This window comes from Culex quinquefasciatus, chromosome 3, assembly GCF_015732765.1.
Source record: "Culex quinquefasciatus strain JHB chromosome 3, VPISU_Cqui_1.0_pri_paternal, whole genome shotgun sequence".
Taxonomy (NCBI): Eukaryota; Metazoa; Arthropoda; class Insecta; order Diptera; family Culicidae; genus Culex; species Culex quinquefasciatus.
In genome coordinates this window covers 52,869,944-52,897,900 of record NC_051863.1, presented here as the reverse complement: position 1 = coordinate 52,897,900, position 27,957 = coordinate 52,869,944, and the positions used below count along the sequence as shown (strand labels likewise).

The window sequence follows — 27,957 nt, the reverse complement described above, 5'->3', positions numbered from 1 at the left end:
ACAAGTCAAAATTCCTTTCGTTTTCCCGTCACCCATGTTCGAAAAATCCCACCAAACGATAACTCCCACAAATGCTCTCCCCATCTCGCTCACTCTTCCCAGCAAAACACACCTCGTCCCCGGTAGAGCGAGCAGCACAGCAACACACCCCACAAGGCCTCGTCGACGGTGGCGGCGGTGATGCCACCGCCAGATCAAAGTCAAAAAGACAGCCAAAAAGGAAGGACCGTCAAACTCTCGTCAGAAATTCGTCGTCGTCGCGGGCGAAGAAAAAAAAAAGTGTGTGCGTAATTTTGACCTGGTTCCGCAGCGCGCCGGAAGCTGTGCAATATTTGCGGGGGAGGACGGTGCGGTGCCCAAAACCATGGGGAATCCAGAACAACGGGAGTGAGTTTGGTCGTGATTGGGGAAGGAAGAAAGGTGGAGCAAAATCGTCCGAATCGCATCGCCAACCATGATGGAGAACAAAAGTGGCAGCAGCAGCAGGAAGGTGGCCACGGCCACCGTCGTCACCGATCGTAGCAACCTGCGGCGGAACGAGCAGTAATTTTTTCTTCTGACATTTCGAGGCAGTGCTGACAGATCAATCGGGTTTGTTTGGTTTTTCACGGCGACGACCCGCGCGGATTGTTTACCAAAATGTGAGAGAGTTTCCTCGGACGTCGCAGCAAAAGGGAAAACTTTTATTTTTATTTGTTACCGAAGAGATTTCAAAATAGTTTTTAAACCAAATCGCGTGTGTGTAGTACAAAATTGCGCGGAACCTCGCTCAACCGAGTTGAGACGTCAAAATTTGTTCAAATTCAAAGGGTCGTTCGTGTGTGAGTGAGTGCGCGCGTTAAAACCCGGAAGTAACCGAAGATTTCAGGCCGTCCCCAACCCGAATGAGATTGCCGGCAGGACCACGATGGGCAACTGCATCGGCATCAACCGGAACGATCCGGAAACGCTGGACACCGGCTCGGCGAACGTAACCCGGCCAGTCACGGGTAAGTGTCACGACGGCGACGACGACCTTCAGGCGTCGCGAGAACACCAAGGCCGGAGGTTTTCTCTTTTCCTGCTGGCCTTGCCTTGGCTTTGCTATTGGCACCGCAAACACTGCACGAACGAACGAAAAAAAACCTGATTTTTATCAGTTTGTTTGGTCTTTCGTGTGGCGGCTGCTGCTATCAGCGCGGGGTTAGGGGGGAAAAAAAGTGCACAGAACTTTAAATGCGGTGGCTTCTGTGGTTTGTGTGAGTAATCAACCGCGGCGACCTTTAACCCGTAATCGAGGAGCGCGCGGCGTAATCGTTTTGCTCTGGGTAATGTTCGGAGTAATGACGGGATCATGCTAAATGTAAAGCATGACGACGCGGGATGAAATTTGAATGTTTTTGGACAATGTTGGAAGATGAATTGGTCTCAAGAATTGGATAAAAAGCTCACAATTTCCTTTATTTTATTTTTTTTTTCTCCGCGGAAAATTTAAATTTAAGTTTCTCGTCATAAATTACTAACTTTGCCAAATTCGAAAAAAAAAACATTGGCTATCAGGCCTAATTTCACATCTAAACTCTAGAATTCAATCATTCAGCACCTGGATCGAAAAGTATTTTTTTTTTACTGTTTTGGTTTTTGAGTTGATCAAACACACGGACTCCAATATAAAGCAAGGGAATAAACGGTTTTACTGAAAAAATCTTCATAAATATTGTATGCAACTTGTTTCAAGTTTTCAGTGCTGAAAATCACCATTTTGCAACTTGTTGTATAAACATCTATTATCGGAAAGATCTTGAAATTTTCTACGTATTTCATTTTTTTACTTACGGCTGGGACCGGAATTCCGGATTCACTGGAACTGATCAAAGTGGCCAGATGTCCAATAACAATTATCCAATCTATTACAAATCGATAAAATAAATGTGTAATTATTTTAATAACCCGCAGACTATGCCTCTAAGAGCCTGTTGAACTTAAAAAAATCTTAAATTGTTGATATTTTACTAATATTTATAGATTTTGAAGCGTAATACTAGATACTTATTCTGCCTTTTTGCCTCATGTAAGCTTCAACCACGGTCAAAAAAGAAACCACATACCATTGTAACTAATATTTCAGTTCAGCTCTGTGTCTTATTAAATGAAACCCCTTGGTCCTGGTTCTGGATGAGGTTCCACTTCCGGCACAGATTGACGTGCATTCAGATATCTCCTCACATTGCAGCAAAAGAAATTGCTTGTCTCGTTGCCGGGGTAAAGTGAACTCAACGGCTTTTTGGAGGTGTTTTTTCTGAGACTCATTTTTGTATGGGGAAAACGGGGTGCTGAAAAATAGGCAAAATTTATGATCAAAAATGTTATTTTCGAACTTTTGGTCTAATTTACTAGATTCCCGTGAATGTTTAGTGTATGATGATGTAATTTTCTTTTGTGTTGCAAATCTCATAAGTGGAAAAATGACAATATTTAGAAAGCGTTGGTATTTTTTACGGAATAAGGTGCAACAAAAAAACATCATCGATAAGGTGATACAGGACGATTTAGTAGCCATGTTTATTCGCCATATTTGATGATGGCACGTTACACCTTAAGCTGAAACAAACATAGTTTTAGATATTGTTTAAAAAATACTTTAAAAAAAGTACCAAAACAAATCAACAAATGACAGGTAATTTTTTGTTGTAAATGTTTAAGCCTACCTTGATAACCTGACTGACTTGCCTTATTGATGGACAAATAAGGTCAGGTCAGTCTTAGCACAAAAATTTACCAAATTAACCTACCCTAACGCAATCCGGAATATCTCCAGGGTTGTTACGGACGGCGCGGATCGCGCGGATGGCGCGTTTCGCGCGGATAGCGCGGATCTGGCGCGGATTTGCTGGCTAATTTTGCTCAGGCGCGGATTTCGCGCGGATGGCAATTTTGATAAATAAATTAATTCTCGATTAAGTTTTCAGAAGGTCCTATCTGCATAGGAAACCCATGAGGGATAGGTTGTTTTGAAAATTTAATCTAGAATTGAGAGAGATATAATTATTTTCAAGTTCTTAAGAAAAATATTATCAGGAGTTACGATAATTTGTTTTTTTTTCCACTGAGTTGAAGAATTTCATATTTATTAATTGAATTTTCTTCTAAAAATGTTTGTTTGTATTTTCTTAGTACGAACCGTTGAAAAATGAAGATGAAGATTATATAGAAATTATTTTTTATATGTTTCTTAACGGCTCTGAATATTTATTTATTTTATTGAGTTTGTAATGTAGTTTGTAACCTTTCCCGAAGATATAGACATTGGACTGTGTAAAAAAACGATTATTGGGGCTTGTTCTGGTGGCTGTCAAATATGAGCTTGATTGAACGTAACAAAAGCTGGCCTCCACTTTCGAATTTTAGATGGGATTTAATTCGTAGAAAATTTTTTTTTCTAAATTTAACAATTCTTGGCAAAAATAAAAAGATCAGAACATTAAAAATTCAAAAATTCTAAACTTTTTCGTTTTTTTAAAACAAAAAAAAATCAAAATTCATATTCACATTTTTTCGAATATCTAAAATTGAATTTAAAAAATCAGAAATTTATAAATTCAAAATTTTTGAAATCTGAAACATAAAATACCAAAAAAATTGGGAAATCAAAAACTTAAAAATTAATAAAAAATCAAAATTAAAAAGTCAAAATTTGAAAACTAAACTAAATTAAGAATTCTTTAATTCTTAAATTCTTTTATTCTTAAATTCTTAAATTCTTTTATTCTTAAATTCTTAAATTCTTAAATTCTTAAATTCTTAAATTCTTAAATTCTTAAATTCTTAAATTCTTAAATTCTTAAATTCTTAAATTCTTAAATTCTTAAATTCTTAAATTCTTAAATTCTTAAATTCTTAAATTCTTAAATTCTTAAATTCTTTAATTCTTATTAATTTGTAAATTCTTAAATTCTTAAATTCTTAAATTCTTAAATTCTTAAATTCTTAAATTCTTAAATTCTTAAATTCTTAAATTCTTAAATTCTTAAATTCTTAAATTCTTAAATTCTTAAATTCTTAAATTCTTAAATTCTTAAATTCTTAAATTCTTAAATTCTTAAATTCTTAAATTCTTAAATTCTTAAATTCTTAAATTCTTGAATGCCTCAATTTTTCCCTGGGCCTTGTAAAGTCAAGGGGCATGATTTGATCCTAGTGCATTAGTTAAAATTTGGGTATACATTCTTTTTTATAAGCACTATGGACACCACTTCATGCTACGAGAACTCGCTTTGTCGCAGCCCCAGGGCTTAAGCGTTGACCGTTAAGCTGTCTTCGTGAACTAGGAAGTTCTCCGATAGTGAAAATATCACAATTGCACAAGACACCGCTGCTTCTGTGACTTTTCACTATCACAATGTGGGATTTAGGTGGGACTTTAGGATAGTACAATTGATTTGTTGCTTAGCATTAGCATTTAAATAAATCTGTATGCTTTCCAAATCTATTTGATGATAAATTTAGTTGCAATTGTTAAGTTAGAGTAATGCTGTCAATAAACTTTGATTGATGTAGAATACTAGGCATTCTTTTATGTCAAATTGTCCATAGAGTCTCGATCAATCAATAATGTAATGATATCGGACAAAATTCGTTGACCTGTTGAACTAACGGTTTTCGGATTATGGCTGTATCGACCATTGTTGCGAATCGAGGAACTACGGATCTTTTGACGTAAATTGTCATTTCTTTTTCAACCCGCGATTTCTATCCTATTTGTATATCAGTTCATAATTTTTATTGTTTTTGATAGAAGTAGTACTACAACGGTTAAAGAAACGTTTACTTTTGAACATTAAGTTTAGAGGATTTTAGATTAAAATTTAGATTTTCGATCCAAAGTAGTTAGCAAATGAATATTTGGACTTAAATGAATAATTGAATAAGTTGGACTTATGAATAACACACAACTGTGCATTTATTCTAGAGTCAGATCCATACAGCGTCAGTGTTTATTTGGTCGAAGTGTACTAATTCATTGGCAGATCTGATTCTAGTTGTAGTGTACGACAAGACTACTGACGGACGTGACAGGACGAGGGCCCAGTTTAGAGGTTTCAACATCAACGATGTGCGGCTGGATCACCCTCCCAAAAAAAAAAAAAAAAAAAAAAAAAATTCTTGAATGCCTCAATTTTTGAAGTCATATGTTATGCTAGAGATTTTGAAATTTTGAGAAGAAAATATTTTAAATATAGGTAATGAAATTTCTTCCGGAGTGAAATTTTAGCGAGGATTCTGGAATGAAACTGTATTAAAATTCTTAGATTTTGAATTTTTAGACTCTTGAAATTTAAAATGTTATCATCTTAAAATTTTAGATTTTGATTTATGTTTGATAAATAATGTATTTTCTATTTTGTAGATTTTTTAGATGACCCTTGCCTTGACCGTCTCTTGAGGTATTTTTTTATTGCTTTCATTCTTTTGGAGCCTTTAAACATAAAACGAGTTTGTTTTTTTTTTTTTTTTTTTTTATGAGCGGTCGTGGCTGAATGGTTACGATGTTCGCTTTATAAGCGAATGGTTCTGGGTTCGATACCCATCTGCTCCCAACGAGAAAGTTCTGGACTCATTGAATTTGGAATTAATGGAAAATCATGAAAAAGCTCACGGCGGGGTTCGATCCCCTGTCCTTAGGATTGGCAAGCAAAATGCTTTCCACTTAACCGTGGAGCATTGGTAGCTTGAGGAGGAATTAGACTGGTATAGTTGAATCCAAGAATCGGACAAAAAATCAAATTGAATGCAAGTTGAACATCAGAACTCAAACAAGATTGCATGCAAGATTGCAAGCGTAGTTGAAATTGAATCTAAAAATACCTCGCTATAAATAGCCTGGGCGACTGATAGAATTCATCCAATAAGCGATGAGAAGAATTGAAAGCTTTCCCATTAGAAATGAGAACACACGAAGAATTCGAACAACAATGCAAACGGTCGTTACCACTCGCCTAGGGTGGCTCCTCAGACCATTCACCTTCCCAAAAACCGTCCAACTCCAAGCGAAACTTACTTGAGGATACCGTGGAGATTTTCCCTTAATACTCTGAAAAAAGTGGAGCATCAACACTTCCCGTCTTCCAAATCCCCTATCCTTGTCCCTGGTGTGCGGTGGAGATGGGAGCGGCCGGCAATGGACGGCTGCCATGGTGGTGAGAATCTGGTTCAGGTGGAATTGGTTCTATTCCCAATTATCGATTCCTAGGCAACTTGGACTTAGACAATCATCACATCACATGGCGAAAATCCAGTCTGCAATCCGCTAAAATCACCGTCTCCTAGCGAAGCGAAGCGAAAACGAGTTTGTTTTTTTTTATCAAATACATCCTGAATTTTTTTTCGTCATTAAAAAATGGAATTTCTTTAATGTTGGTCGCAATATTTTTTTATATGGCGCGGATTTCGCGTGGTTTCGGGTTTAGGTCGGCGCGGATTTGGCGCGGATTTTTTTTCGACTCTCTCGTAACAACCCTGTTCTCCGATAAACCTGGACCATATTTTTCGTTCTTCCGTCAGTGTAAACTAGAAACAATTTCGGATCTTTTGCACACAAGCTCACGCGCGAAAGAGCGAGGAGGCGAACACGCAAAAGAAAATCGCTCCCGAACTTTCCAAAGAAAATTAATCAGATGAAGATTTTTTTGTGAATCTCATTATTGGCACCATCAATTTTTGTTTCGTTTTGTTTACCAACATAGTTCATCTACGGAAAGTGCAGGCCAAGGGCGAATGATACTGATGATGTCATATGATTTGTGTTTTCTCTTCAGTTGACGCTCGCTGGTGGCCTGTGGAAACGGATCGTAAACCTTTGACCAGCGAGGGTCAGAGTCGAGACGGCTAGAAGAAAGGGGCGCGTCAATGTGGGAAAGGGAAGTTATTTGTGATTGTAGACGGTATTATTTTGATTCGCAGTATGTTGAGTCAACTGCTGTGGATGTACCTGAACGTCGCAGAACGGGGTTTCTCTCCTTTCCATTTCCAGCTAACAGCTATCTTCTGTTTATTTTGTTTCACTGATTTTCTAAAACGGCTTCTGTTTACTATCCTCCATTTGATTTCGATTTTACTTATTTGATTCTCTTATTTCTCAACGCTTTTCCACTCTATTTTACTAATTGATGCTGCTGTAACAAACTGTCTGCTTTCCCTTAATTTGCCAGCAATGTCAATTTTGTTTATCATGTGCCTTTTCTTTATTTATCTATTTGAATAATTTCTCATCTTCCCTGTAAATTGCCCTCAATACAACTATCTATCTTTCTTTTACTATTGATTCTTTACATAGTATATTTCTTTCACTGTCCATTGTTTTGAAACTTCATCTTTTTCTTAAGCAAGTGAGGTTCGAGCCCTTACTCAATTTATGGAATGATTAAAGGATTAACACAAATATTACTATTGTACTTTTGAAATACTTTTCTAAAATGCTTAGGACCAAAAATTGTAACAAAACACCGCGACAAAAGAAATAGCAACAGATAAACACGACTCAACACTAGGAAAGATTTCAGGAGAAAACAATACACAGTAAAATAACAATTAGTTTTTGAATTCAAACTAAAAATAAAACAGTACTTGCTTTAATGAAAATTGATAGGCACACTATAAATGGTTAGGCGCTTATACTTACATCAAACCCTACGTAATGTACCACCCCCGGCCGAGTTAAAATGCGTAACCGGAAAAGAAGGTGTACATGCCAGGCACGAACACTCAAAGCGTGTTCTAGCGTGCTGCTCGTGCTGACTCAGAGCAAGGGTGAGATGTAGGTGAAAGGGTAGTGCGTGTTCGTCGGGAACCTGGTGCATAAGATCGGTCAAGGCCCGTTCTAACACTGAAAATTGCGAATTGCGAATTGCAACATAGTTCATCTACGGAAAGTGACAGGTCATTTTTCGACGTGTGACGATACACTTGCAAGTGTAGTAGTGAAAAAGATGTTCCGCCGAAAAGACAAGATGATGATTTTTTGAGTGCGCGAGAGTGGAGAGCAATTTTCCCTTCGGATTTTTTCTCTTGATGAACGTTCAAAGATTTTCTTTTCATGAAGATCTTCCATCATGGTTACAAGGATTTTGGATAAAAAAAAAGCTACCTGAAAAATACTACCCGGGCGCAGATCTACAGTTGTAATAGGAAAACCGTTGATTCCGACGACTCCAGATGTATTGCCGTTGAGCTCGTTCAGGGTTGAACGAAACGACCTGGTCTCTTCGACTATAATCGACAGGAGCACCCAGTCACGAAATATTCTAGCAGAGCTGGTTTTGCCAGAATCCTGCTAGAACTAAACTGCATCAATAACTCAAAAGCGATGAAAATGCATATGCTTGAGTCAAGCTAGTTTTCAAACAAAAGAACTGATATTTGGCGTGAGAGTCCCTATGGGGCCAGAAGTTGATCTGAGAACTTATTAAAATCCGTACCTGAAGCTGAACATTTTGATTCAAAGCGAGTCAAATTCTAGAACAGAACCACGTTTACAATGTGGCTTCCCCGTACAAACGCCAACCGATTGTAATCCCATGCACCGTTATTGACATTGACAGGTTCTGCCAAGCTAAGCTCCCCTCTGCTTAGCTGGATAGCTCAACGAAAATATGCTTTCACCATATCGCCTTCAATGCCAACAACCCCTCCTCCTCCGACATTGGCACTTCTAACAACCTTCCGTTCCAGCAGTGACTTCCGAACGCACACCTGAAGGTCGCCATCGACTGAAAGAGAGCAGCAGCAGGAGCTCCAGCTGGCATCGTTCCTTCAACACTTACGCTAATGGGGGGGATCCCCTCCCCCCCTCCCAAATAACCAAGCAATTCCTCTCCACACACTCATATCGTGAATTACAAGTGCCGTGATAAGGGTTTGCTGCCTCAAGTGGTGGCGGTGGTGTGGTTATCGATTTGCGCCACTCACATGACCTCTTCTCTGGTGGCTCAACAAAGCGTGGGGGGAGGGCGAGCCATAAAGGACACCTTTCGCCGCACCATCATCATACGAACCTCAATCGACACAAAGCAAATCAAAACACACGTGTGCGTAATCTACGTTTGAGGTTGGGAATTTGAAATTGATTTACATTGTTGCAGGCGCAGGAATACACTACCAGGCACTGTAACTTCGACTGATTTTATATCAGATAATCATCAAAGCTCCTATCAAAACTGAAAAATTTACTTATCACTTGTTACAAATATGAAGAATACATTTTAACACTGATCCAAAGTCGGATCCAAACATAAGACAAGGTGTTGAATGCTTCTTAAAAATCTCAGTTCATACATTGTCAGGATCGAAAGTTTCTAGAAAAATGAATTGCAAGTTTAACAGTTTGCTTTGTGCGTACATCAAGCAAATCACAAAATATATTGGTGAAAAATTCAAAAGTACAGAAAGACCAACTTACAATTTCTGTAACAATTTTCAGAATGTTTGTGATATTAGAGCAATTCTCTCAGATTTCGGTCATTCGATTTTTTTTTGTATTTTTTAATCCGACTGAAACTTTTTTGGTGCCTTCGGTATGCCCAAAGAAGCCATTTTGCATCATTAGTTTGTCCATATAATTTTCCATACAAATTTGGCAGCTGGCCATACAAAAATGATATGTGAAAATTCAAAAATCTGTATCTTTTGAAGGAATTTTTTGATCGATTTGTCTTCGGTAAAGTTGTAGGTATGGATATGGACTACACTGAAAAAAATGATACACGGTCAAAAAAAATTTGGTGATTTTTTATTTAACTTTTTGTCACTAAAACTTGATTTGCAAAAAATCACTATTTTTAATTTTTTTTATTTTTTGATATGTTTTAGAGGACATAAAATGCCAACTTTTCAGAAATTTCTAGGTTGTGCAAAAAATCTTTGAGCGAGTTATAAATTTTTGAATCAATACTGTTTTTTAAAAAAAATCGAAAAATTGGTCGCAAAAATTTTTCAACTTCATTTTTCGATGTAAAATCAAATTTGCAATCAAAAAGTACTTTACTGTAATTTTGATAAAGTGCCCCGTTTTCAAGTTAAATCCATTTTTAGGTGACTTTTTTGAAAATAGTCGCAGTTTTTCATTTTTTTAAATTAGTGCACATGTTTGCCCACTTTTGAAAAAAATATTTTTGAAAAGCTGGGAAAATTCTCTATATTTTGCATTTTTGAACTTTGTTGATACGACCCTTAGTTGCTGAGATATTGCCATGCAAAGGTTTAAAAACAGGAAAATTGATGTTTTCTAAGTCCCACCCAAACAACACATCATTTTCTAATGTCGATATCTCAGCAACTAATGGTCCGACTTTCAATATTAAAATATGAATCATTCGTGAAATTTTCCGATGTTTTCGAAAAAAATATTTTCAAAATTTTCAAATCAAGACTAACATTTCAAAAGGGCCAAACATTCAATATTAAAAAAAACATTCAATATTACGCCCTTTTAAAATGTAGTCTTGATTTGAAATTTTTTAAAATATTGTTTTCGAAAAGATCGGGAAATTTCACAAATGTTTCATATTTTAACATTGAAAATCGGACCATTAGTTGCTGAGATATCGACATTGAAAAATGGTGGGCTGTTTGGGTAAGACTTAGAAAACATCAATTTTCCTGTTTTTAAACTTTTGCATTGCAAATTCTCAGCAACTAAAGGTCGTATCAACAAATTTCGAAGAAGCAAAATATAGAGAATTTTCTCCGCTTTTCAAAAATATTTTTTTTCAAAAGTGTGCAAACATGTGCACTAATTTTAAAAAATGAAAAACTGCGACTATTTTCAAAAAAGTTACATAAAAATGGCTATAACTTGAAAACGGTGCACTTTATCAAAATTTCACTAAAGTAGGGGAAATATACCCATTCTAATCACTCTAAGCCGTTCGATCAATTCTCATCACTTTTCCGTTTTCCGCTATTAAATCAACATTTTCAGATGTTTCAACAATGGAGAGTTGCTTGCTCACTTTTATTTGAGCTATTCATTACTTTGGAACAGTCAAAAACACTTTATGAAAGCTGTAATTCATGATCAAAGTGCTGATAGGCCGATAATAGAACTAGGCTGAGAAAGGGTATAGTTCCCCTACTTTTTGATCGCAAATTTGATTTTACATCGAAAAATGAAGTTGAAAAATTTTTGCGACCAATTTTTCGATTTTTTGAAAAAATCAGTATTGATTCAAAAATTCATAACTCGCTCAAAGATTTTTTGCACAACCTGGAAATTTCTGAAAAGTTGGCTTTTTATGTCCTCTAAAACATATCAAAAAATAAAAAAAAATAAAAATAGTGTTTTTTTGCAAATCAAGTTTTAGTGACAAAAAGTTAAATAAAAAATCACCAAAATTTTTTTACCGTGTATCATTTTTTTTCAGTGTAGTCCATATCCATACCTACAACTTTGCCGAAGACACCAAATCGATCAAAAAATTCCTTCAAAAGATACAGATTTTTGAATTTTCACATATCATTTTTGTATGGCCAGCTGCCAAATTTGTATGGAAAATTACAGTAGTTGTTCGGTAACTGGGCGTTGTTTAACTGGGCTGCTTTTTAACTGGGCGCTCGATAACTGGGCCGTAGCCCAGTTAAAAAGCAGACAAACGTCAAAAAACCAAAACAAACCGAAATCACCGAGGGGTTAATGGATGCAAAAATCATGGTCAACAAATAAAAAAACTTTTTTCAAACTTTTATGTAATTTCAAGTCACAATTAAAGAAATATGAAAAGTAATCATTGTAAACAAATTTGAGTAACTTTTATTTTTATATTTCATCAAATAAATATTATGCATCGGTAGTCCCCTCGTTATTTTTCGTTCAGCCCAGTTAGCGAACAGCATTCGATGACTGGGCTACGTTCTCAGCCCAGTTACCGAACAACTACTGTATATGGACAAACTAATGATGCAAAATGGCTTCTTTGGGCATACCGAAGGCACCAAAAAAGTTTCAGTCGGATTAAAAAATACAAAAATTAAAATTTAAGAAAAAAGACCGATTTTGTAGAGAATTGCTCATTACTACTTACGTTTCAAAATTTAACCTCATTGAGAAACATATTTGAATTGTATTTCGATAATACTTAGTATTATTTTGTATCTTTCGCTTTGCATCGGGTGGCCATTACGGTGTAATATGGTTGTATGGAAAAAAATAAAGTTGTCCAAATTTAGTGAGCACAGCAATTTTTTTGGTTCCTTAAATCGATTTTCCAGCACAGTAATTTTTCAGTTCATTTGGGGTCCTAAACAATTCCACAAAGTTTGAGAACGATTGGTTCAATCCTGACTTTGCGCAAAGCGATTCAATTTTCCATATAAATTTGTATGGGAAAAATCATTTTTTTTAACATTGATATTTAAAAAATACACGTTTCACGCTATATCAAAACCGGATTCATATTCGGTTGCTCTGGAATGTGCTCTACAACTTTCCCGAAGAAAGTATGGTGCTAACTTGCTCCGATGAAAAGATACAGTGTGTTCAAAACTCGTCTAAATCATGTTTTTTGCTCGAAAATCACGTTTTAGACGAGTTTTGAGAACGCTGTATCTTCTTTCAGGGGCAAGTTAGCACCATGCTCTCTTGGGGAAAGTTGTAGAGCACATTCCAGAGCATCCGAATATGAATCCGGTTTTGGTATAGCGTGATACGTAGATTTTTTAAATATCAAAATTCAAAAAAAAAATTTCCCATTCAAATTTATATGGAAAATTGAATCGCTTTGCGCAAAGTGAGGACTGAACCAATCGTTCTCAAACTTTGGGGAGCTGTTGAGGACCCCAAAATGAACTGAAAAATTGCTGTGCTGGAAAATCGATTTTGTTATTACACTCTAGTGGCCATCTCGGTTAACAAATATTAAATATTAAATATTGCACGTTTAGTTGAAATACGGCGATGTTCTCTTCTTGGCTTTTGATTTTGTCCTTTTGTTGTTGATATTTGTATCGCTGGCGAACATGTTTTCAAAATGTCAAAATAAGTGTTAGCTAGAGTCAAGCTTCGATAAAAATAAACATTCAAATAATTGTTGTAGTCTTATAAAAAACGAAGTTGACTTTATAGCTGTCGGCCACCATTGCTAGTACCAACCACTAGTGTCTTCCTTTTTATCTACAAGGACTTCGCCGCCCTGGGCTCCTAAGTGTATGGAAGTATGGCACGAAGCGACGGCGCCGAATACCCATTTTTACACAAAGAATTTTAGAGCGCCCGCCGCGGGACTCAAACCAGCGACCTCCGGATTGTGAGTCCAGTGCGCGGTCCGATTGATCCACACGGGCGGGACAAAGTAATCTTATACCTTCTTTGAATTCAATAAACAAATCTAGAGTTTTTTTTGATTAGGTCCTATAAACATATGAAAGACAATGGTTTATTGGTCCTTTTCAAAAAAAACTCTGGAAATAAACAAACAAATGATAAGTATATTCAGTTTTAAATTAAAATGTTTATTTTTTATTTTTTTCGAAAACACCATTTTTAGGCGAAGCTTGAACAACTGACAAAAAGACACTTTTTAACAAACAATCACGTTTGAGTGGATACAATATGGATTTTTTGTTGGTTTAAAATTAAAAAAAAGGTTAAAAAAATGTTAGTGTTTTTTAACGTTTTTGTAAAATTACGATATGTTGAAAAATCTGCAGTACTGCCAAACGATTTTTTGCTAACTTTTTTCTACCAAAAAATAACTGAATTGAAAAGTAATACTTTTCGATGCAAAGACTGAAAAGTTCTACTTTTCAGCAATGAAATGAGTGAAAAAAAGTTGAACTTTTCAGCACTTGTATCAAAAAGTAATACTTATCAAAAATGTTTTGATTAGGACGGTGAATTAACTGAACACATGTATATTTTCAATAAATTGTGTATGCAGCTTTTTGCTAAACTTGAATTTACAGCACTCGTCGTATTTATCCAATAATGTATGTACGACTCATGCTGATTTTCTTTCTCTTTGCAACTTGTTGCATAATCTTCTGTTTTACCATCTTCTGTCATAACTTAAATGATTTAAGTTATTGAAAACTTGTAAATTAATAATTTTCATTTCATTTATTTCGCTGTAATTTTGTAATTTTCAATATTTTTTTTTGTGATGTTACGTTAGCTTAGATAGCTGAGCAATTCTCTACGAAATCGGTCTTTTTTCTTCAATTTTAATTTTTGTATTTTTTAATCCGACTGAAACTTTTTTGGTGCCTTCGGTATGCCCAAAAAAGTCATTTTGCATCATTAGTTTGTTCATATAATTTTCCATACAAATTTGGCAGCTGTCCATACAAAAATTATGTATGAAAATTCAAAAATCTGTATCTTTTGAAGGAATTTTTTGATCGATTTGGTGTCTTGGGCAAAGTTGTAGGTATGGATACGGACTACACTGGAAAAAAATAATACACGGTAAAAAAATTTTGGTGATTTTTTTATTTAACTTTTTATCACTAAAACTTGATTTGCAAAAAAAACACTATTTTTATTTATTTTATTTTTGATATGTTTTAGAGGACATAAAATGCCAACTTTTCAGAAATTTCTAGGTTGTGCAAAAAATCATTGACCGAGTTATGAATTTTTTAATCAATACTGATTTTTTCAAAAAATCGAAATTTCGGTCGCAAAAATTTTTCAACTTCATTTTTCGATGTAAAATCAAATTTGCAATCGAAAAGTACTTTACTCAAATTTTGATAAAGTGCACCGTTTTCAAGTTAAATCCATATTTAGGTGACTTTTTTCAAAATAGTCGAAGTTTTTCATTTTTTTTTAAATTAGTGCACATGTTTGCTCACTTTTGCAAAAAAATATTTTTGAAAAGCTTAGAAAATTCTCTATATTTTGCTTCTTCGGACTTTGTTGATATGACCTTTAGTTGCTGAGATATTGCAATGCAAAGGTTTAAAAACAGGAAAATTGATGTTTTCTAAGTCTCACCCAAACAGCCCACCATTTTTCAATGTCGATATCTCAGCAACTAATGGTCCGATTTTCAATGTTAAAATATGAAATATTTGTGAAATTTTCCGATCTTTTCGAAAACAATATTTTCAAAATTTTCAAATCAAGACTAACATTTCAAAAGGGCCAAACATTCAATATTACGCCCTTTTAAAATGTTAGTCTTGATTTGAAAATTTTGAAAATATTGTTTTCGAAAAGATCGGAAAATTTCACAAATGCTTCATATTTTAACATTGAAAAATGGTGGGCTGTTTGGGTGAGACTTAGAAAACATAAATTTTCCTGTTTTTAAACCTTTGCATTGCAATATCTCAGCAACTAAAGGTCGTATCAACAAAGTCCGAAGAAGCAAAATATAGAGAATTTTCTCAGCTTTTCAAAAATATTTTTTTCAAAGTGGGCAAACATGTGCACTAACTTAAAAAAAAGGAAAAACTGCGACTATTTTCAAAAAAGTCACCTAAATATGGATTTAACTTGAAAGCGGTGCACTTTATCAAAATTTGAGTAAAGTACTTTTTGATTGCAAATTTAATTTTACATCGAAAAATGAGGTTGAAAAATTTTTGCGACCGAAATTTCGATTTTTTGAAAAATTCAGTATTGATTAAAAAAATCATAACTCGGTCAATGATTTTTTGCACAACCTGGAAATTTTTGAAAAGTTGGCATTTTATGTCCTCTAAAACATATCAAAAAATAAAAAAATTAAAAATAGGGTTTTTTTGCAAATTGAGTTTTAGTGATAAAAAGTTAAATAAAAAATCACCAATTTTTTTTTACCGTGTATCATTTTTTTCCAGTGTAGTCCGTATCCATACCTACAACTTTGCCGAAGACACCAAATCGATCAAAAAATTCCTTCAAAAGATACAGATTTTTGAATTTTCATACATCATTTTTGTATGGACAGCTGCCAAATTTGTATGGAAAATTATATGGACAAACTAATGATGCAAAATGGCTTCTTTGGGCATACCGAAGGCACCAAAAAGTTTCAGTCGGATTAAAAAATACAAAAAAATCGAATGACCGAAATCCTAGAGAACTGCTCAGCTGTGGCGTGGACTACCTTTCAACAGCTGATTAATTCAAAGTTACGAACAGATTTTGCGGTGCTTCAAGAATTGAGTAAATCTACTGAAGAAAAAAAGTTACAAAAAAACCTTAGAAATAGCAAATAGAGGGGGGATAGTTAGAGGAAAGGAAGTAAAATGATAATTTTGTGCAATTCCATTTAAATATAAATTTAAAATTCATTGCAAAAAATTTCCAGAAAAAACGTAATTTTATAAATTTTGAATGTTTTGAATTGTGTATCAATAAAAAAAATCAAGCATTAAAACCATTTTAATTTAAATGTATTTAAATAAACTAAAATTAATCAAAACGAAAATAATTATTTTCTCGTAGTAATTTCTTTCTTTATAAAATAAAAGAAAACAAATCCATTCAGCAAATCTCTGCGTCGCACTAAAACCAAATTCGTCGCATTTACAAACAAACTGTGCGGCGAGACACAGCTATGGAGCAGCCAACCGGCTTTGGCAAATTAATGCTGTGTGTGCTGTGCTGATCTTCTCTCTATCACTTCCCTAATCTGATGGCACAGACACTCAGCCAACAAAACCGGAATACATACGCAACCTATCGTAGAACCTGCGGGTAGATCTTGTAAGGGGTGGTGTCATTCATTGAGATTTCGAGCCAAACACTTGGAAGATTGTTGTTCTAAGGAAGTTTTTGTTTGGTAGAAGAACCGTCTTGGAATTTTGTATTAGTAATCTTGTAAAAGATATTTAGGTGTTTTAAATAATGTTGGCATTCTTTTTTGATTTTGACAATCAGAAGAACAAGTTAAAATGTTAACAATGTTAATACACGCACTACTAGGTAAATGCCAAGCTTGTTTCGCCAATTCTCAGCGTCGTCACATTAAATCGGTGCGTTTTCTTCCGCGTATAATCGCCGGTGATCGGCGGCTGTCATTCCGCAGATCGTCGCCATCGTTCTCCATCGTCACATGTCGATTTTTTTTTGCGATTTTAAACTAGGAAGTGCATTTTTGCCACTTATCATACAAAATTTGGTTCCGTTTACGGAATCTCGCCATATTATGGTTTTTTCTCGAAACGACGAAAATCAGATTTGCGCCAAGATTACACAATGTCGTGTCAAATTCTGACGTAGATGGTATTTCTGTGTGGCATTTCGTAAGTGTTTGGAATAGGTGAAGAAGTTTGGAATTTAGGCATATCATGCAGATGTGCCTAGCTGGGAGCTGGTTTTAGCAACAGAAAAACTGACTATGGTTTGTATTGTTGGCGTTGAAGCTGCTGTCAGCACCAGTTGGTGGTGTTGGTTGTGGTGAGACACCAATCGCACCTTGCGGGGACGCAAATATTGATCGATTTATTAGCGTATCAGAAGTGGGTTTACTGATTAAATTAAGTAAATATATAAATGTCCAGAGGCGACTACCGGAATACTAAACAGCTGACACTGATGCTGACAGTCGCTTTGAGTTTAACCTTTAGCCAAAATTACTTTTACAGTCTTGTCAAATATTGCAATTTCGAAATTTCATTTCTAGATTTTTCATGGAAGGTTTAGGTAGGTAACTCCATTTCGCAAAGCAAAAAATTGTCAAAGTTGAAATTCAACGTCATTTTTTTCGAGTACGTCACAGATTAATCACCTCGGTGACAGCTCAGCCAGCTACTGTCACTCGACGTATATCGCGCAAGCTAAATATTTTTAGTTCACGGTCTCCTTCTAGGGAAATTGGATTAGAAAGTAATAACGTGTGTGTATTCCAGGTATTCCGGCGGTGGATGGCGTCGCGTCGCTCAATTGTTGCGCTGCACGTGTTTCACCCCGTGTAAGTGTGTAGAGGGATTCCAAATTGCGTATGGCGTATCGATTTGTTTGTGAAGAAGGAGACTGAATAGGGGGGTTGACCATAAGCCACGTGGAAAGAATCAAAATAAAAGTATCGAGCAATTTTTAGAGGGTGTATAAGTTACTTGAAATTCTTTGAATTACACAATTATTGTGTACTTTCTCTATGGGCAAAAATGCCATTCAGTATAATTCGTTTGTTCAAACAAATCTTCATATTATTTTGGCAGCTGTGTTTGGAATGCTGATTTTTGTATCGATTAGGTGTCTTCGATTAAGACATTGATATCAACAATGAATACTCAGAAAAAATAATTAAATTTAATTAAAAACTATTTTTTTCTACCTTTTTTCAGTTTTTCACAATAGTTATAAATTTTATGAATTTTTTTTTAATCTTTCTTTTTTTTTGCTTAAATTATGTTTAAAAAAATCAAACTGAACTGAAAGTTTCAGGAAGTGGTCATTCTTTTTGTCATATTGGTCATGTCTGTAACATAACCATCTGCACCTTTGATTGTCCTTCCCCAATCTCCTTCAAAATCAAGGAAACATTAAAAAATCATTTCGATGGCATTTTGCATTTCTGAAAAAAAATATGCTTCAATAAATTTGAATTGAAAAATACCATGCTTTCTTTTCAAAAAGATTGTGCCATTAAAGAATACTTTTTGTAAAATATTGATTAAATTGCTTCTGTCTAAATAAAACAATGTTTGCTATTATGGTACTTCTCAACAAAAAAAAAAAAGATTTGTTTAAAGTTCAGTAAATTCTCTATAATTTCCTTTTTGACATTGCTGATCCGACTCTTGGATACTGAGATACCTAGGGGAGCAGCATATAATTCTAGCAGGTTCCTAATGTTAGCGTATTCGCACTTTAACGTTCAATTACATTTTTCAAAAAGCGTTTTCATCTGGAATCAAGTAAATAGCTTAATGGGAAGTGAGCAAGCAAGTTTATCTGAATCGTTTAGCAACATAAATTGTTTTATTGTTACATATTTGATTCTATATTTAATTTTCTGTCATTTAAAAAAGCGAAAATCGGCGATTTTTAGGACTTTTGACCGAATCCTTAACCAGCCAAACTTACAAGAATTTCCTCTTTATCCATAAAAAAAAGAAATTTCGAAACAAAAAGTATCACAAAATGCTTTATACATTATCATGACAGTTCTGCTCAGCCAAGCCAGATACACAGATAAATCTGTATTTTACAGATTTTTCGATCCCAAAAATCAGAAAATTCTGTATATACAGATTTTTTTTAAATGATTTTATATAAAAAATAATATGATTGAAAAGCTTAAATTTGCCGCTAAAATTAAAAAAAAAAAAATGGCTACGAATTTGACATGATACAGATAAAATACAGATTTCATTTTAGGAAAATACAGATCTCCCATAAAATAACGTCATGATTCGAATTCCCGGACGCTTCGAAACCCAGACACTTCATCTTGCTTTATCAATTATTTGGATATAAGTTCGCATTATGAATGTCAAAACTGTGTTATTTGATGAATTCCAACGTCAACTTTCATTTAAAGTTTGTTTGAACGCTGTAGTTAATGCCAAAACAATTAAATACAATAAAAATATGAGTTTACCAAATTTGCGAAACATTTCACTTGAAATATTTCATAGGCGTTCGAAGCACAGGGAAGGCAAATTAGAAATTTATGGTTTCGATTTCCTTAAATTCTAGCAAATTTGTATATAAACTATCGATTATTTTGATGTTACCAGCTTATTTGAGACCTAAAGAATGCCATTCACTAACATTTCAGTCCAAATTTTTGCGATTCATAAGTAAAATCGAGTGTCCGGAATTCGAAGCAAAAGTGTCCGGATTTTGAATCAGCTTTTATAAGTGTCCGGGATTCGAAGCACAACAAGTCATTTTAATTTTCAAATTCTGATGAAAAATGGTTAGAAAAGACATATTTTGCATGCATTCTTTTAAAACTGACTGTTTATACTATATCCTGATGATATTTCTACATTTCCAACTTATTACATGATTTTTTGCCAGCAATAACAAAAATGATATGCTACTAAGTGTCTGGATTTCGAATAATGACGTTACTGTGGCATCGTTGGTTATGCTACTTTCGAAAACCTAGTTTTATTGAGGTTTAATGGAAGCATCTTGATTGCTTCATAGTTTTATTTGGGCATTCACCGCAACCAATAAGCAAGAGCTAATTAGAAAGTTCTAACAAGGTTTTAGGCCTCGGACATAAAACCTTGTGACACCTTGTGTTTTAAGATCGTCCTGAAATCCCAATGGCAATGTCATGCCAAACAGTTTTATCGCATGCTTTTTTTAAAACCCAGGGTGTTTTAACTGTCAAATGCCATTAGGCATGCAAAAAGCTAACTTAAAACCATTAGCTCCTAAAAAAAGCATTTAACGCTGCCAATTAGCAATACATAAATATGGCGCTAAACGCGTGTTCTAATTGAATGTGATCGACCGCCATCTTTGTTGAAAAATTGAAAAGTAATAAATTTGAATAAAATTTTATGAAATCACACAATTATGCTGAATATCTGATATCATTAACTTAGCGATAGAAGTTTAAAAATGATTTAAACATATTTTTCAAAGCATTGCATTGCATTGGGGATTTCGTAATTTTCCTGTTTTTGCGCGTGGCGCGTCGAAAAACTCAGTTTTTATTTTCAAAAAATCATATCTCCGAAACGTACGGTTCGACATCGCCAATTTTTTGATATTTTATGTGAAATTTTCCGAGGAATCCGATAAAAATATTTTCAGACATAGGCTCTTTGGTCCAGACACGGGCAAAACGGCATTTTAAGTTTTCATATGACTTTTTCAACAGTTAAGCTAGATTTTTGGAACTTTTACTATTTTTCCCAAATAGCCAAACTCATCACCTTTCTTTTGCGTCTAAGACAGCTAAAATCGGATGAAATGGCGCGGAGATTTGAAAAAAGCGGTTTTTGCGAAAAATGACGAAAATTGCCATTTTTCGAACCACCCTAGCACGATGTAGGTCACCCTAATGGCCAAACAAAAAAAATACGGGTCTAATTATTTTGGCCAAGGAACCCCCAGAAAAATTTTGAGCCCGATCGGAGAACTTTTTTTTCGGTTTAGGCTCTTTTCAAATGGAATTGCTGTATATATAACTTTTTTATGACCAGTCCCCAAAATTGTATGGAGACATGTATGGAAAAACGTATGATGCAAAATTGCTTCTTTTTACATAGGGAGTGCATGGACAAAGCTTCTCCCATATAAAAAAAAATAAAATGTAAAAATCGTGAAAAAAACAAAATGGTGCAATTGTAGAGAACTACTCAATGTTTTTTTAAGTTATTACATTATTTCATTCCATTATCTCAAAAAGTTATATAAAAAACAAGCTTTTCCCGGCAAACTTCGTCCTGCACTTTGTTGATTTTCTGACGTATCTTGCTTGTTTGCTTATTTAGCCTCCTGTGATCAATGTTTGATTTTACGTAACTTTTCCCATACAATCTGCAGATTGGGCGGAATCGGTTCCAGAGTGGCCAAAGTTGTAACTTTTTGGCGTAAGAACCTTCCTTGAACTCATACGAACCCAACGCAACAAAAAGCACCTCGATCCGACGTTCCGTGTTGAATTGATTCGCGTTCGAACAAAACCGTCGAAATTTTTTATATATATAGATTCTTCAAAATTATTCAAAATATTTTGATGAGTTTTTTTTATCGATACTTTCAAACACGAAGCATCCAATGAAAAAAAAAAACATTTTCGACCTTCTGCTCATTAGACCTTTTTTCAGACATTTGTTTAGACAAATAACTTTTTTAGATTTTATGAAATCCAAAAAAAGAAGGTATAGAGCAATTCCAGCTCAAATCAGGATTTTTTCTGGTACTTTTGTACCCGGCCCAAATGCTGTCAAATGCTGTCAAAGGCAAACTTATTGGAAATTGGACGAGCTTTCCGGTAAAAATATTTTCAAGACTAAAAAATCAAGTCTGTCATTTAGAAATTGCAAAAAACCAACAAAAAACCTATTTTTTCAACATTTTTATTTTTAAACCCGCTGTATCTTCACAAGGATTGGACATAGGACAATGGTCAAAATGGAGACTTTTATGTAAAACTGTCTGGGGAATCGAACCCCACTATCGGGTTTTGAAAATTTTGACGCATATAAAAAAACAGTTCTAGTAAATGATTTTTGTATCTTTTTAGGAGAGACATACCATCCTGCAGTTTTCGTGAGTCTTTTTGTAACATTTTAGGCTATTTCCCCAAAAAAAAAAATGAACGAAAAAAATGGTGACAGCACCTTCAAATTTAACTTTTAAACTTAAAAATTGAAAACTCTCATGGAAGTGGCGTGTATTTTTCTTTCAGTGTGTTTTTTTTCAGAAAGCCCGTCCAATTTCCTACAAGTTTGTCTTTGATTACTTTTTGATACGATGCAACGGCTTTGAGTTACAGTAATTTTAAAATTACAAAATACAAAAATATTTGAATTTTACTTACGCTCTTCTCAAATGTCATTTTCGAGTACAATTGGCTCCATATACAAAAAAATTGGCTTATATAGGCCTAGGATAACATGTCTACAAAGTTTCATTGAAATCGGAGAGGGTAGGGTACAAAAGTACCAGAAAAATTCCTGATTTGAGCTGGAATTGCTCTATAGTAAAATAGATGTGCATTTGTTTTTTATTTTTTGTTTTCAAAAATACTGTGGCACATTTATTTGGAGAGAAATCGAAGAAAAATGCTCGCATAAGGAAATATCAAAAAGTATAAAGATAAGTTCACGATTGGGAAATGGTGGGAATCAAAAGTTGAGAATTTCGGGACCACGTGGTTTATGGACGAACCCCCCCACTAAATTGTCCTAACCAATTTCGGTATTCCAAAATTCCAAAGAAATTCGTGGGGACAATGTTTGGCGGGGTTGAATCAATGCATGCATTCATTACTGCATATTTAATGCTCTGTCGCGCGCGATCATTTGATAAAGTTGAATCGATAGAGACAACAGCAATACAACAGAACAGAATAGAAAAGGTTAAAAGGGGGGGAGGTGGGCATTTTCCACCCACAAGGCGCGCGCGGCGGTGTGTGGTGAGTAATGTTTAGAAAGTTTTGTTTGCTGGCCGGGGGCGACGACGACGATGACGATAAGCAAAATGAGGGTCATTAAGGGGTACACCTGTAGTGTGTTGTCTGTTGTTTATTGCTGGGTGGCGGAAAACATGTGTGAGTTGGCGAGAGAGAGAAAGTAAAAGGTTCTAAAGGGAGGGTAGATTTTAAAAATAAAACTTGGACAGGGGTAGCAACATTACCTATATTGCAATTGATTTGTACTTGGATGTTATCGTCCATTAAGGATTGGACAGCCATGTGAGCGCGGTGGTGGTGTCCTCGGACAGGACAGTTGTGCATGAGTTGACTAATTGTAATTGGACATACAATGTACAGAGGGTGGTGCTCCTTTGATTAGTTGGTTCGCTTGCTTTGGTCACCTGTTAAGTTGCAGGTTTGCATGAAAAAATAATGGATGGGTGAGGGGGGTTTGACATTAACTTTTTCCTAGGCCAAATTAATTAAAGGACAGGTTAGTTACTACACCATTTATAATTGAAACGCAAATATAAATCGATACAACACTTACCTATCAAGTTTACAGTACTTTTTTCAAATCAACTAATGCGTCTTTGTCACTTAATATTACACATTGCAGTAGCAGTTTTTCAACACTAAAAGAAAATGCAACCGACGGGATTAAAACCCAGAACTCACGGAGAGAAATGCGCCCGCACCAAGGATGCCAGTTGCACAGATTTTTCTGTGTTTACCAGACATTTGAGCTTGCGCCAGACATTTTCAAGATGCACAGACTTTTAAAAAACTTCATTATTTAATTAATATTTTGTAAAAATTTCAACCGAAACTTATTTCGTTAGTCTTTAAACGCAATTTTTGATGAATTTCCATGACTGTTAATCGATTTATTTGAATTTTAGAAAAATGCACAGACATACACAGACTTTTTTACAGACATTTTAAACAAACCATGTGGCATCCTTGGCCCGTTGATGAGGGAAAAGGATTAAAGCAGTGTTTCCTAAAAAAGAGAAGAGATAATACTTTTTACTAAAAAAACGTCACCAAAAATCAGGATCAACTCGGAATGTCTTGCACCCTTCGACAAAGTTGTAGGAAATGGATCGCACTGCGCCAACGATTTGGCTCAAAATCAGCACAGTTACCTAGTTTTGCCTAGTAAAGCCAGGGGATATATCTTGAGATTTTCAAAAAAAAAAAATCATTCACCCTGCTGGTCAATACCTATTACAACTTTTCAGAAAAAATATAAATCCGAAAATAATTCAGACTTTATTCTAATTATTCTCTTTTCCTCTTTCATTCCCGCATTCACAATCATCCCCCCTTAACAGAGCGTAGCTACAAAAGCCGCCGCCACAAAACAAAATTTCTTTCATTGCGGTATTCGGAGAAAACTAAATAATCTTCGGCGCGTGTTCGTGTACGAGGAGAAGAGTATGAGTGATATAAAGAGAATGCTCTTGCTGGCAAGCACGAGATCAAAGAAGAGAACTCTCAAGCCATAGTGACGGTCGCTTTTCGTCTTTGATATTTTAGTGCAGAAACCATCAAATGATAGTTTTTTCCTATCACTCATTTACAACACTGCTTATCAGCCTGTATTTTTCAAATCGCGAAATCTCGGAAACCAATGGTTTCGATTTAAAATGTAAAAAATGTAAAACTTAACTTTTTTGAAATAATTTATAATTTTTAAGAATCAAGATTAACTCCTTGAAAGCAGTTATTTTGGACCATTGGTCGAGTTCCTGGCCAGGATTTTCTAAGTCAAAAGAAGGGACTTTTGATCGATTTGGTGTCTTCGGCAAAGTTGTAAGTTAAAATAGGACTTTTCGGGGAAAAATAGATACACGGAAAAATATCTGATATTTTATTTATTCAGTACAAGTTGAGCAATTTGCTACAAAATCAGACTTTTTTCTTAATTTTAATTTTTGTATTTTTTAGTTTGTGCAATGGCACTTTTGAAAAAAATATTTTTGAGGAGCTGGGAAAATTCTCTATATTTTGCATTTTTGAACTTTGTTGATACGTTCCTTAGTTGCTGAGATATTGCCATGCAATGATTTAAAAACAGGAAAATTGATGTTTTCTAAGTCTCACCCAAAAAACCCACCATTTTCTAATGTCGATATCTCAGCAACTAATAGTCCGATTTTCAATGTTAAAATATGAAATGTTGTGATCATTTCGATAATTTTTTTTTATTTTTTTAAATCAAGACTTACATATCAAAATGGCCAAACATTCAATATTACACCCTTTTGAAATGTTAGTCTTGATTCAAAAAAAATTGAAACATTATTCAGAAAATTTCACGAATGTTTCATATTTTAACATTGATTTCAACATTTCATATTTTAGCATTGAAAAAAATAAACATAGAGAATATAAAAATATCGAGAATTTTCTTAGCTTTTCAATTTTTTTTTTTTACGAATGGGCAAACATGGCAAACAATGAGCAAAAAAATGCCTGAAAATGGCTATAACTTGAAAACGGTGTACTTTATCAAAATTTTACTTAAGTACTTTTTGATTGCAAATTCGATTTTATATCAAAAAAATAAGTTGAAATTTTTTGCGACCAGTATTTCAATTTATTGAAAAAATCGGTATTGATTCAAAAATTAATAACTCGATCAAAGATTTTTTACCCATTCTGGAAATTTCTGAAAAGTTGGCATTTAATGTCCCCTAAAACATATCAAAAAATGAAAAAAAATTAAAATAGTGTTTTTTTTTTGCAAATCAAGTTTTAGTGACAAAAAGTGATATTAAAAATCACCAATTTTTTTGACCTTGGATCATTTTTTTTTCATTGAGTCCATATCCATACAACTTTGCCGAAGACATCAAATCGATTTAATAATCCTTCAAAAGATACAGATTTTTTTGATTTTCTTATATCATTTTTGTATGGGCAGCTGCCAAATTTGTATGGAAAATTATATGGACAAACTAATGTACAAAATGGCTCCTTTGGGTATACCGAAGGCACCATAAAAGTTTCAGCCGGCTTGAAAAATACAAAAAAAAGATACAGAATTTCAGAGGTGTGATCTGCCCATGATCGCATAAATGTCCCATATGCATTTTCATCACTTTTGAGTTATTGATGCAGTTTTGTTCAAAATCGTGTGCTCTTTCTCTGCCCAACATTGAAAAAACGGCTAATATCCACTTTTGGCAAAAACGAGATATTAGCACCAGGTGATAGAGGATGTTAGAACGCATCTTCTGAACCTTGAATTTCACTGAAATAGTGTTTAGACTTGGCTGCCGATGCGAAAAACCAAACGGCTAATATGCCACTCTTATGGGAAATTGCCTTGACGGAGATTTGGTGACAAACACTAAAACGCGTTTTTCTCGGAATACTTGATTTGGCATAATAGCCGGATTTTCAATTATGGGCAGTTCTCAAGAGCCTATAACATCCAGTACTTTGTTCTAGAAATCGGGAGGAAATCCAGTTTTTTCGTGAAAACTTAACACGTAGCCTTATGTATGGGACAAACTTCAAATGCGTTTTTCTCAGCTTGCTGTTTTTGCATATGGGACATTTATGCGAACATGGGCAGTGATTTATTTTTAGAAGATTGATATCATAACGTTAAAATGTCGAGTTTTATTTTATCGCAAAAAAAAAACATAACTCATGCTCCATTTCTCCCCTCTCCCCGAACAGGAACCACCTCCGGCTACGTGGGTACCCAGCGCAAGAACCACCCCCTGTGCCACGAGACGATCCGCTGGAAGTCCGAGGTGCCGCTGACGGAGGGCCAGCTGCGCAGCAAGCGGGACGAGTTCTGGGACACCGCTCCGGCCTTCGAGGGCCGCAAGGAGATTTGGGACGCGCTGCGGGCGGCCACGTTTGCCGCCGAGGCGCTCGACTTTCAGCTGGCGCAAGCCATCCTGGACGGGGCCAACATCTCCGTCCCGAACGGGTACCTGACCGAGTGCTACGACGAGCTCGGCTCGCAGTACAAGCTGCCGATCTACTGCTTGTCCTACCCGATCAACATCGTGAAGGAGGATTACGGGCGGGACTCGCCCGCGGAATACTCGGAACCGGTCGACGGAGGTTTGGGCGCAGAGCGAGATTCGTGGTGACTTTGAGAATTTTTTGTTTTAAATTTGACGTTATTTTCAGGTACTGAAATCGTACTGAAGCTGCGACTATCGTCCACGTGTACAGATGTGAAATTACCAGTTTATTCTAAAGACACAATCGGTCAGTGTAAAAAGAAGTTACAGGTGAGTACTGCCAAGTCGACTTCTGAAGTCACCAACTAATGCTTACTCCGACCCCAGGCCCAGGAGGGAATCGATGCATTTACACAGCGATGGTTCTACGGGGGCAAGCTGCTAGGTGATAAGATGCACATTGAGGAGGCCCACATACAGCCCGGCTACATTGTGCAGGTCATTGTAAATACGGAAAAACAATCGCTGGCGATTAGCTAGCCAAGAAACCACAATCGACGCCCCCGCAGCAGCAGCATTGCAGGTGGAGACCGGTCCCAACAGCAACAATCGAGAAGACGACAAAGAAGAAGCAGAAGACGATGCGGCGACCAGAACCGACCAAGGCGGCTGCAGCCGGAATGCGCCGACGCCGGAGGGATGGAGGTGGTCGTGCTCGTGCCCAATCCGGCCGCCGGCTGCCAGAGTCGGGATGTGTTAATATCTATTAAATACTATTCAAATTGAGGTTCGAGCGAGAGAGACAGAGAGAGGTTTCGATACTGCTGCGGAATGCAGCAGGCAGCAGCAGTAGCAGTTTTTAACGTGTGAAGCAGACACTTTGTGGAAAACGCTAATGATTATGATAATAATAAAGAAACTAATTTAAGTAAACAAATAGTTATTACTATACCGCTAAGAAGTAAATAATATATTATTGAACAATAACAAAGCATATTTAAATTTTA

At 35.5% G+C, this 27,957-nt stretch overlaps 1 protein-coding gene across 1 annotated transcript; it reads left to right on the top strand.

Annotated features, from left to right (window-relative positions):
- The first annotated feature begins 209 nt into the window (after positions 1–209).
- Positions 210–27,957, top strand: LOC6050145 (ubiquitin domain-containing protein 1). Its single transcript, XM_038264807.1, has 4 exons — positions 210–989; positions 26,712–27,107; positions 27,177–27,280; positions 27,338–27,957. The coding sequence occupies exons 1-4, from the start codon at positions 908–910 to the stop codon at positions 27,488–27,490; spliced, it is 735 nt and encodes a 244-aa protein (XP_038120735.1). The 5' UTR covers positions 210–907; the 3' UTR covers positions 27,491–27,957.

What these genes read in the sequence shown, in the direction of transcription:
- LOC6050145 (XM_038264807.1), top strand. Translation starts at nt 908, where the DNA reads ATGGGCAACTGCATCGGCATCAACCGGAACGATCCGGAAACGCTGGAC. An exon ending in CGTAACCCGGCCAGTCACGG is followed by an intron (nt 990 to 26,711) that starts GTAAGTGTCACG and finishes CTCCCCGAACAG; the next exon opens with GAACCACCTCCGGCTACGTG. An exon ending in CTCGGAACCGGTCGACGGAG is followed by an intron (nt 27,108 to 27,176) that starts GTTTGGGCGCAG and finishes CGTTATTTTCAG; the next exon opens with GTACTGAAATCGTACTGAAG.